Below are 13,044 nucleotides of genomic sequence, written 5' to 3' on the forward strand. Positions count from 1 at the left end.
GAACGATCAATTAGGAACAAACAGTTCAGATATGAGGGAAGTATAACCGGCTCCATCTGTCCACTCCAATAAATTTGCTAAGAGGACGAAAGCTGCAAAAACCAGCGTGGAACGAAACTGAAAAAAAATAAACACATAAAACATTCAGTGTTAATATATGTTTCTTAATGTGAGCAATTGGGCAGGCATATTTGTAATTTGGATTAATAACTGAAAAGATTAAACATGATCATTTCAATAAATGCTGTAATAAATTTTGCATATAATTATTTGCAAAGAATAAATAAATATACGTTTTGTCCGGATCGACTCCTTAACTAATATACCAATCGGTCTGTATTTAATTGTTTCATAGCGACAATTAATTTATGTAAACAAGTAATTCAATAGAGGGCCTATATACATGTACTACTACAAATGCATTCTGAAAACATGTTTAATATCAGCATTAGTTATGTTGTTCTTCACACTCTTGTCATGTTAAAAAGTACATGTAAGACAAAAATTTACACATGTTGTCGACTTAGAACTGATTTAGGACCCTAACGCCGACACAGTACCTTTAACAACTTGAAATTTGCAAAAATAGCGTGTGCCATTTGACAAAGATGCACGGTGTGTTACTTGAGTTATTGTAGCGTAATCGCACATTGTTCGTGGATAACACACAGTAACAACCAAAGTTCATTTCTGTTTTTATCGAGATTAATTTCTGTTAAATAATTTCTAACACAACGCTTCTAATGTTCATGAAGTACAATTTTACAGCGCGGCGGCCAATTGGCCGCCACGTCAAGAAAGGGTGACTGCTCTACTCGATTGTCAAACAAGGACTCTAGAATTGTCCTTCTTACAACAAAGCACAGCATTTTATTCCAAGGTACATGAACATAAAATTTAGATATTTCCTATTTCATTCTTTGTTGGTTAACTGTTCTCTTCCCCCGATTTTCTAAACCCACGCCTTTGAATAGGCTTTGTAGATTGGATGGATGCTCATGCATCTATCACATGTCACAGCAGAAAAGTGCAATACACAATTATCACTTTTGGAACAGGAAACCTCATTTCATTAAGCATACTTGATCATATAACCAGATGTGCTCTATGGACAAACAACATTGGTAATATGAAACCTAACACTTCAATAATCAATTATGTAAACCCCGATACACATTCGATACACATTCAATCTGAACTTGTATCTGTTATGTACCCTGGGAAATTGGAATTACACTTATATAATCAATTATTTAAATTTAATTATATACCATATCTGAATTGGGACTCGTTAGGTATTGGTTTGAAGTAATACGAGCCAAATTGTTAATCAATCACTAATACAAATCAACAGGTGTTCCCGATAATTGAACTTCATTGGTGAAATGAAACCATACTTCCATAATCAATTTTTCAAACTTCATTACATACCCCATCCGAAGACATCCGTTATGTTAATTCCTAAATACCCGTAACATACAGCTACTTTACAAGATGAACTCTCAAATAGTTTGATCACTTTAAACTTTTAACTTCTGTTTACGTATAAGATAGAAATATTGATGTAAATAACCTTTCAACATTTTCGTACATATTAGTAATTATAACAGTTACTAATTAATTACTCAAACATATTATTAGAATATTTCCCTATTATTAAATCTATCTGTACTTAAATTTCTATCATAAGATTAAACAATATGGATATACCGTTATGTCACACAACCCATTTTATTCCAAGGTACATGAACATCAAATTTAGATATTTCCTATCTCATTTTTGGTTGGTTAACTGTTCTCTTCCCCCGATTTTCTCAACCCACCCCTTTGAATAACCCTTGTTGATTGGATGGATGCTCATGCATCTATCACACGTCACAGCAGAAGAGTGCCATACACAATTATCACTTTGGGAACAGGAAACCTCATTTCATTAAGCATACTTGATCATATAACCAGATGTTCTCTATGGACAAACCGCATTGGTAATATGAAACCTAACACCTCTATAATCAATTATGTAAACCCCGATACACATTCGATACACATTCAATCTGAACTTGTATCTGTTATGTACCTTGGGAATTTGGAATTACACTTATATAATCAATTATTTAAATTTCATTATATACCATATCTGAATTGGGACTCGTTATGAATTGGTTTGAAGTAATACGAGCCAAATTGTTAATCAAGGACTAATACAAATCAACGGGTGTTCCCGATAATTGAACTACATTGGAGAAATGAAACCATACTTCCATAATCAATTTTTCAAACTTCATTACATACCCCATCCGAAGACATCTGTTATGTTAATTCCTAAATACCCGCAACATACAACCACTTTACAAGATGAACTCTCAAATAGTTTGATCACTTTAAACTTTTAACTTCTGTTTACGTATAAGATAGAAATATTGATGTAAATAACCTTTCAACATATTCTTACATATTAGTAATTATAACAGTTACTTATTAATTACTCAAACATATTATTAAAATATTTCCCTATTATTAAATCTATCTGTACTTAAATTTCTATCATAAGAATAAACAATATGGATATACCGTTATGTCACATTATGCACGAATATTTTAAAGTAATTCTTTTATTTTGTCAAAACCCAAATGAAACATAATTTACATGCAACAATATATAACGCTACATCATAACATGCGTTGATGACGGATTGCTATGGCTCGAGGAGCTCTTGACTGTCAATCCATCTAATCACATGTCTCAATACACATGTTGTCCTTCGCACTGTTTTCATATTTAACAGTTCATTTGTGACCATATTTTGCACATGCAGTTTCGACAGGTTATGATTAGTTTTGTAAAGAAAGATGCATGTTAGACCTTGGACTGATTTAGTTCCCCTTTCGCAGACAGAGTACCTACAGATGTGTAACTTCCGGTTCCGGTGTAAACACATCAAATTTTGAATCGCTCTCGTGAAAAAAATGTAATTTTTGTCTACAACTAAATTTACCTCGCCCGAATCATCAGCAGAACTATCTAATGGGTAAAGGTGATCTAACGTCCATTGTCTCTCCTACCAGAGATTCCAACAATCTTAATAAAACACAACAAAAACGGATTCGTGCTAACAAACGTAAAGTTGTCTCATCTGATAACTTAAAACTTGATAAAAAGTCAAGATTAACTACGGACACTGAGTCTGGGTACGAATCGGAGAGTACTGAAGGGTCAAGTGTGGACTGGTTTTCACCTAATTACACATTTGAATCCCATATAGTCGTCCAAGCTCACAAAATGTCGAACAGCAGTACCCATGGCGATAACCTTGACTCAACGCTCGTTGATAAAAACTGTGCGAACACCCAACTGTCTCTGCAGACCCAGACTGCTCCTCAGCCATCAGTACATCTAACAGGTGCACATGACCATCACTATGTTATATCCCCTGAGAGGCAGATCACACCATACATGACCTCTTCACCCACTATGCAGCCAACCCCCCATACAGATGATGCCTCAGTCATACATAACCGACTTTGATCTGCAAAGAATCGTACACAGCCTAAGAATCTCCCTCCGAGATGAAATCCGTGGGCTCGTTCAGGCATGTGTAGTCGAGCATGTTACCCCTCTGGTAAATGAACTCAGTGTACTTAAACATACTGTAACCACCTTAACCAATAAAATAGCTGATCTGGAACAAGACCTGGACAATGCCAATCAATATAGCAGGCGTCACTGTGTTATTGTTAGCAATGTGCCAGAAAATTCAGATGAATCCACCGATGATATCATCCTAAACATCGCAAAAGAGAGTAGATCCAACATTATTCTCTCAGACATAGACAGGTCCCACAGAAATGGACCACCAAAAAGGAATGATGAAAAGCACAGGGATATTATAGTTAAATTTACAAACTATAAAGCCAAGTCAGAGTTCATAAAATCAAGAAAACAGCTGAGACTCAACAAAAGTAAAGTGTTCATCAATCAACAATTTACACTCATAAGAAGGGAAATTGCTTTCCATTGCAGGCAACTGAAAAACGCCCCCAGCTCTCCCATTTCGGATACATGGACATTTGATGGTAACATCTTTATCAAGCTGAAGAATCAGGACAAGAAAATCAAGATCACTTCCATCCAGGAGCTGTCTAAATTTGGCTACAAGCAAATATAACCTTACATGCATGAGATAATCTCTAGTGTTGAATTGTCCTGTAAATATAGCCTAAGTCAAGTTCTATATACCATAAAACACTTTGTTTATGAAGATCTTACCTAATAGTCTTCTCCACCCATATGAGAATCAAAAATTTATACTCTTAACAAATAATTGAACAAATAAATAAGTAAAACAATTAACATTTTTATATGTGTACTATGCAACTGTGTGTGCTTTTGTACAAGTTGTGTCTAAGTGTATACTAGTGTGTATAATTTGTTATAAATATTTAAATACTTACTTTAACACATATATGAATCATAGTAACACATTGATTATAACTAGTCATACATATAAATACAAAACTACAAAAATAAGTTTAAAAAAAACCATATGTATATGCGTTCTATGCAAATGTGTGTGCTTTTGTGCAATATATGTTTATATGTATGTGTACATAAATAAGTAAACAAAAATAACATATTTATATGTGTGCCATGCAACTGTGTGTGTTTTTGTGAAAGATATGTTCATGTGTATAATAGTGTGAATTATTTGTTATAAATATTCAAATACATAACTTAAAACATATATAAATCATGGTATCATATTCTTTATAACTAGTCCTACATATAAAGACATAACTATATAAATAAGTAAAAAAAAACACATGTATATGTGTACTGTGCAAATGTGTGTGTTTTTGTACAAGATATGTTTATGTGTTTGTGTAAATAAATAAGTAAAACAATATTCATATCTGTGCTATGTAAATGTGTGTGTTTTTGTACAAGATATGTTCATGCGTATAATAGTGTGTACAATTTGTATTTGTTATAAATATTTAAATACATAACTTAACACATATATGAATCATGGTATCATATTCTTTATAACTAGTCATACATATATAAATACATAACTATATAAATAAGTAAAACAATACCACATGTTTATGTGTACTATGCAAATGTGTGTGCTCTTGTACAAGATATGTACATGTTTATGTGTATGTGAACATACATAGGTTAAAAAATAATTATAAGTGTGCTATGCAGATGTATGTCAAAATTGTGTGTCTTTTTATTTTACTGTAGATCTATATAACTTAAACGGTATTCAAACTTGTTGTCACATGTTACATTAAGAGCTTCTCATATAATTAAAACAAATTTCTGTTGATCAATTTAAATTATTTATAGAATTACATTAATGCATAGAAACAAGTAATTTAAAATACATTATACCATAACCATATTACACAATAATTTACATATAATAAATAATTTAGAAGGTGCTGTATTCCAATAATTTGTGTAAGCAATTTCTAAAATTGTGTCTCTTTTTTCCTTTTTACTCAAATATACTGTGAATATACTGTGTGAATGCAATATATGACATGCAAATTGTGTATATGTTATGAACAAATCCATAATAACTGTGTGTTTTACCATTACAATGCCAATATGTGAAACCATGTTAAGTAAACTCATTCTACCATATACTCACTGACTTTTTACCTACAACAATGCAAATATTTGCCTATTTACTAACATAATGCGATTACTCCTACTCCAATGTTTGTTACAAATGCCATCCAAATAATGTAAAAGTTATGTAAATTGTCAAAATTGTGTGTTATTCTTATTGTATGTAACTTAAACTGTACCCCTATTTCTTTGGCATATCTTACATAAAGGGCTTCTTATATAGTTAAAATAAATTTATGTTTAACAATGAAAAAATACAAATACAAAAACATGAATGTGTCAAAACAAGTAATTAAAAAGACATTATACTAAAGCCTTGGTACAAACTTTTTTACTGACTGTAAATAGTTTACAAGGTGCTGTTTTTTTCATTAATTTGTGTGACCATTTAATAAAATGTTGTCTCATGTTTTCTTTTTTTCAAATATAATATGAATATACTGTGTACCGGTAAATGCAATATATGACATGCAAATTATATATATGTTAAAAACAAATCCATAATTACTGTGTGTTTTTGCATTGAAATGTCAATATGTGAAACCATGTTAAAGTAATGAAAATTGTTAAAATACCTTTTTTTCTTCAATACCAACATAACTTTATAATGAAAATACATTTTAACATTGCCATATTGCATGTATATACCTATAAAATGTAAATGTGTACTCCACGAGGTTCTATTTACAGTTTGAAAAAATAATATCAATAATAACACTTACATGTAAATGTATTATACCACAACCAGGTTTACTTCTTGCTTAAATAATGTTAATGTAGTTTTACACCCAATTTTCTAAATTAAACTGGTAAAAAACTGCTTATATTTATAAATTTCCTTTCCCTAAGGGGTTATCTACATAACTCATATGTTATCGGTACTCTAAAAAATACTAGATTATTTCAAAATTATCAATGTAATTTCTAAAAGAAATCTTAATATGTTCTCATGTTAAGAAATTATTGTATAAGGATATATCTATTGTCAACCATCAAACAATACTGCTCTGCACTACACCTTTAATAAACCTGCTGTTAGCATTATGCATACTGTATTTAAACTTTTCCTCAATCTGTTTGGATAATAAATTGCACCACTGCTTGGTTCATGCACAATATCACCCACATAATTGTTTTCATTGACACACACAATAAATCAAACTAAAATAAACCAAGAACCAATACATATGGCAGGTAACTTGTTTTTTTGACGATGCTGGAACAGCAGCGTCCAAGGTTTGATAACCAGTTAAAAAATTCTTAACAATGGCGACCTATGTAAAAGACCGAGCCAGTCCGATTGAGATAACTCGATTTTTCAGTTACTTCCCTTGGCATTCGCCACTGCGTAGGAGATTGCTCGTTGATTTTCATTGATAACATTCTCCTAGCAGAGTTGTCGTTCGTGTTGATAAAGGTAAATATTAATAGAACAGCATATCCTGGGGAAACAGATTCAATAAGTGTATCAGAACGTTAATTTCAAATTAGTAATTTTACATCCATTTTATTTTTATGGACCAATGAAACAACTATATATTTTCTCTATTTTGTTTGATATTTGTTCTCGATTTAGTAAATAAATTGCGAATAAAAACATGTAAAATTAACTTTTTACGTGATCACAAAACTAAAGAATGTGAACGATTTCGAACCTGCAAATTGTAAACGCTGCACTGCTATGATATATATAGATAAAACAACATTTCTTTGCGTAATTGTCCGTCACGCTAGCGCAGTGGTAAGGACGTTCGCTTTTTCACCTTTACGACACCGGTTCGATTCCCGCTCCCGGCGCAATGTTATATTGTGTATGTTTTGTGGTCACCATTCCTGACAGTTGTTTTTTTCCGGAAAATCTCATCCCCCCCGTAGCATTTGACCATATAAAAAATTAACAAGTATTTCAGTACAAAACAAATAGCTGGAAATTGCAGCTATCATTGAAAATTCGTCCCAACTGTCGTCAATCTAATCTTATTAGGTAGGAGTGCTGGACACACTCCGGGTCCCAACATTATGGAGCCTCAGCGCGGAGGTAACTCATTACCTTGGAAAAACACAAATACACACACTGGGTGCAGCCTAGGCGCGTATAGACTCAAACAAGGCAACAAACTCAAGTGCGGGTACAATCATTTACAATTTACATATTGAATACGATATTCTAACAGAAATTACACAACCACATAAGTGTACATACCATGTTTGATATTTCGTTCGATTGTTAGATTTCAGCATATACATGTATTAGGCCATTTCGCTATTAGTTAACTTATCAATATGTTCGTGGGCGAACTCGGATAGTCAAGTGCTCATACGATTGAGCTCACATGGTCCGGCTATGTGCTCATACCTACTTTCGAGAATCATCATTAATGTATTGCCACACTTAATGAACAAGAATGTGACCCGCCATCAGTTTCGCTCAATGGGTCAAGTTACCCACTGGTACTACTTCGCCATCTTAGCCAGAAGACTGACAACCTACCTTACCACAAATGGGTACATTGATACGACAGCCCAGAAGGGTGGAGTGCCAGGCTTCTCAGGGTGTGTGGAGCATACCAGTGCAATCAGCCAGCTCATTAGAGAAGCAAAGGTGAACAAATCAGACTTGACTGTAGTATGGCTAGACCTTGCAAACGCCTACGGATCTATTCCACATAAGCTCATCGAATCAGCCCTCCAGTACTACCATATCCCTGAACACATTCAAGGGATGATCAATGCGTACTTCAGTGGAATGAAACTGCGCTTCATGGTTGGCGAGAAGATGACAGCTTGGCAGAGACTGGAGAAGGGAATAGTGACCGGGTGTACCATCTCAGTTGTCCTGTTTGTGATGGGCATGAACCTCATAATCAACCCTGCAAACAAAGAAACCCGCGGGCCTAAGAAATCTACAGGGTTACACCTGCCAACAAACAGAGGCTTCATGGACGATCTAACAGTGACAACACAGACACACATACAAGCAAGATGGGTACTGAAAGTATTGGAGGAGGCAGCAACCTGGGCTAGAATGAATTTCAAACCCAAGAAGTCCAGAAGTCTGGTCATCAAGCGCGGATCAGTCACAAAACGGTTCACCCTACAAGTCCAAAGGGAAAACATACCATCAATTATGGACAGTCCCATAAAATGCCTGGGCAAGTGGTTTGATTCGAGCCTTAGTGACAAAGCAAACGTAGAGCGCATCAGATCACAGCTCCAGGAAGGGCTGAAACAAATTGACAAATCCGCTTTACCAGGAAAGTTCAAGGCATGGCTCTTCCAGAATGCACTTCTCCCCAGACTGATGTGGCCCCTTATGCTATATGAAATACCGACATCCTCTGTCGAATGCTTGGAGAGAAAGATCAGCAAACACCTGCGCCGATGGCTGGGAATACCACCAAGCTTTACCAGCATCGGATTGTATGGGCGATCGAACCAGCTACAACTCCCGCTATCATCACTAGTGGAGGAGTTCAAAGTTGCAAAGACACGACTGGTAGTGACGCTCAAGCAATCGCAGGACAGTTCAATCCGAAATGCTGGGATTGAAACTAGGACAGGGAGAAAGTGGTCAGCAAGCCAAGCAGTCGAACAGGCCGAGAAAAGACTCCAGCAAAAAGACATTGTCGGCATCACAGCTGTAGGCAGACAGGGGCTAGGCAGCTCCAAGATAACATTATGGAGCTCTGCTGGAAACATGGAAAGGAGGAGAATGGTGCAAGATGAAGTCAGAGCAGCAGAAGAAGAAGACAGAAGAGCGAAAGCTGTGGCTATGGGTGCCCAAGGTGCGTGGACGAAGTGGACAACGACAGAAAGAAAACTGACCTGGGCTGATATTTGGAGCTACGAACCACTGAGGATAGCGTTCCTGCTCAGATCAGTCTATGACCTGCTACCGTCACCCTCAAACCTGCACAGTTGGGGTCTACAGGACCACCCCAAGTGCCAATTGTGTGACAAGACAGGAACCATGGAACATATTCTGTCATCGTGTACCACAGCCCTCACCCAAGGACGCTACAGGTGGAGACACGACAGTGTTCTTCAGGAACTTGCTGACAAGTTGGAGCACGAGAGGACCAAGAAGAGGCCCAGACAGAAACCCCAAATGATTCAGTTCGTGAAGGAAGGACAAAAGGCGCCTAAAAACTGCAGCCTACCAGTTCTGTATTAGATGAATCTGATCAGTGGGAAATGTCTGTTGACCTGAAGCAAAAGCTAGTGTTCCCGAACATTATCCAGACAACATTAAGGCCTGACATTGTGTTGTGGTCCACTAAAGATAAGTGTCTGATCATGGTTGAACTGACAGTCCCTTGGGAATCTCGTTGTGAAGAGGCCTTCGAACGGAAAAAGGCCAAGTATACATACCTGAAAGAACAGTGCAGAGATAAAGGATGGCGAGTGTGGCTCTACCCTGTGGAAATTGGCACTAGAGGATTCACAGCACAGTCGCTGTGGAGAATGTTCAGTGCCTTGGGCATCAAAGGAGCAGAGAGGAAGAGAGCAGTGGGCAAACTGAGCCTTGCAGCAGAAAGGGCATCCAGTTGGTTGTGGATGAAGAGAGAGGAGAGGAGCTGGAGCCTACCACCAACACGTAGTGTCTGATCAACACTGCGGGCCCGCCGCCTGGAGAGTGTCCTGTGATTAAAGGGCCGAAACACTTGTTGATAGGCGGTTCTCAGCTGATGATGTTGGTGGTTTTAGCAGTACAGAACTGTATCTCACTCATGACCATGGTGTATAAAAATGGTGCATAAAAATGGTGCATATTAAAGTTGTGTTAGGTAAATAATGGTAATCAGTAGTTGATAACAAATGGTAATTATGTACATAGTATGTATATTATATGATAATTCTTTCATGGTGTATATGACACATGGTAATGTTGTACAAGTCACTCGACAATATGTTATGCATGCATGTTTCTGAATTGATTTCCCCAAAAATTTAATTTTGAACATAAAACTGGTAAATGTTTCAGATACTTCTTTTTAGTACATATTATTGGAATTTATATGTACCCAGTAAATGGTAATGATGTACAAGTCACTTAGTAATGTGTTATGCATGTGTGTATTGATTGTGTATTTTCTTGCACTTATAGTTAAACATAATATAGGTGTTAACTTACTTAACAAATATTTAAGGTGTATATGATAAATGAATATGTTTTATAAGTCAATTGACAATATGTAATCCATGTGTGTATTGACTGTTTTCTATCAATCATATATGAACTTGAACAGTTCCTGGGTGACTGAGTTATCTCACTTTGTACAGCAACTTAATTATTTGGTACCTATGTACTCTCTTGATCTTATACAGTTTAACCCCACATACTGGATGACCAATTTTATATTTGTACATCAACATAATTAATTGTTACTTGTGAAATCTCAACACTTACATATTTGAACACCAGTTATTGGTTGATTTATTTTTTGTTGTACAACAACATAATCTTTCGTGTACTCACAACCACTCATATATTTTGAAGCTCAGCTGCCAGATAGCTTATCTTGCTTGTTAGGATATTTGTTTAGACCTATTGTGTTGTCAGATTGACTGATTGCAAGTAAATCCATATGCTAGGTCAATTATTCAAGCAGTTATCCAACATATCGAATAGCAAACATCTACTTACTTCTATGATTTGTAAGATCTTACCAGACTCGCTTCTTGAAAATATATGTCCAAATGTTGCCTTCAACTGTGGTGTGCAATATAGCCCACATCAACTGGTAATCCATCCACGAATAAATAAACCCACAATCTTGGAAAATGAATATTTACACTTTGGTGAATACACACATCCTTTTCTATTTTATTTTGTAAATGCAACTACACACATTTCATTAAAAATCACCCAATAAGATGCACTTTTCAATATCAATTTCACCTGAAGTAACTTGTAAACTCGTATTAAGAAAAAAAACTATTAACACGATCACTCACTCCTAACTTGTGCCTAAATAGTAATCTACAATCTTTCGCCACACACTTAGTGCACATGTATTCTTTCAGCTTGCGGAAATCGTGCACATTGTACAAACACAAACTATCCCGTTAACACGCCGCAGTAGCATATACTTCAAGCTTTGTAAAAAGCTTGTCATTTTTCAGTTTGTCCAAGTACGAAGCGCATGTTGCGTAGATCCTTGTACTATTATGTTACTACGCGATCATTCAATATAAACTCCACTTTCTGTATCACTTATACCGCCCAAAATATAAATTTATCAAATGAGGTTTTAACATCTCTTTATAAACATCAACATGACCCAATTTTTTGTTTATTTTTGTTATTCTTCTCTCCTCTTTAATCCTCCTTCCTTCTTTCACTTCTTGCGGGCCGGGCGCGGGATAGCTTTTTCCTCATCCAATTATTTCTTGCACTCAGCATTACATGATGTACACTGACATAGGAGTATACAAGATGAGGATAGGTTTGTTCCACTCACGTACAATGAAAAGTAAAGGACTTCAACAAATGAATATGTTCGAGTTAGTTTGCTGGCTGGCGATCCTTCTTCTTAGAGGAGGCGATGTCCATCCAAATCCTGGACCCGACAGCTCCCTTGATATGTCATTCTCTTCTTCGGATACATCTTTCTCATCTTCAATAAATGATTCATTTGCCCATAATTTAAAAAGTGTTCATCACAACGTTCAGAGCTTCCTCGCCAAGAAAGATATTCTGTATGCAGATCTCAAAATATTTGATATTATAGTGCTTACTGAAACTTGGCTCAGCTCAACAGTTGACACTGACGACCTACTTTTACCTTCTTATCATAAGCCTTTCAGACGGGATAGAAGAAACGATCCCCATGGAGGTATTCTAGTATACGTAAAATCCGATCTCTTTGCCATTGAGCGACCTGACCTACAAAATGATGATCTAGAATGTTTATGGGTCGAACTACGTATAAAGGGAAGGCGTCTTTTATCTGGCTCTTTCTACAGACCACCAAACTCTTCTCCTTATCTACTAGAATGCATAAACGATTCGATCTCACTAGCCGTTGACGCCGGTATTGAGAATATTGTTATCACAGGTGATTTTAATCTTGACATGAATAAACCACAGTGCAGGATCAAAATGGACTCCCTTCTTTTATAGTATAACCTCACACAGATTATTAATGAACCTTCTCATTTTACTGAAACCTCGAATTCCATTCTTGATCTTTTTATAGTAACATCTTCCTTGAAAGTGCTAAAAAGCGGCGTTGGAGAACCCTTTCTTAACCAGCAACTTCGATTTCATTGCCCAGTCTACTGCGTCATAAACTTCAATAGAATAGCTGGATCTAATTTTAAACGTAAAATATGGCGATATAAAGATGGGGACTAAACTAATCTAAGACAACTTGTGCAGCATTTCGATTGGAACAGTT

General features: G+C 35.8%; 1 protein-coding gene across 1 annotated transcript; it reads left to right on the top strand.

Moving 5' to 3' along the window:
• The first annotated feature begins 8,072 nt into the window (after positions 1 to 8,072).
• Positions 8,073 to 9,815, top strand: LOC127863766 (uncharacterized). The gene has a single exon (XM_052403404.1). The coding sequence runs from the start codon at positions 8,073 to 8,075 to the stop codon at positions 9,813 to 9,815; it is 1,743 nt and encodes a 580-aa protein (XP_052259364.1).
• Positions 9,816 to 13,044: the final 3,229 nt, after the last annotated feature.

Source organism: Dreissena polymorpha, unplaced genomic scaffold (genome assembly GCF_020536995.1).
Source record: "Dreissena polymorpha isolate Duluth1 unplaced genomic scaffold, UMN_Dpol_1.0 chrUn034, whole genome shotgun sequence".
NCBI lineage: Eukaryota > Metazoa > Mollusca > Bivalvia > Myida > Dreissenidae > Dreissena > Dreissena polymorpha.

Bases quoted from the DNA above. Each gene is read 5' to 3' on its own strand.
- LOC127863766 (XM_052403404.1), top strand. From the start codon at position 8,073: ATGGGTCAAGTTACCCACTGGTACTACTTCGCCATCTTAGCCAGAAGA.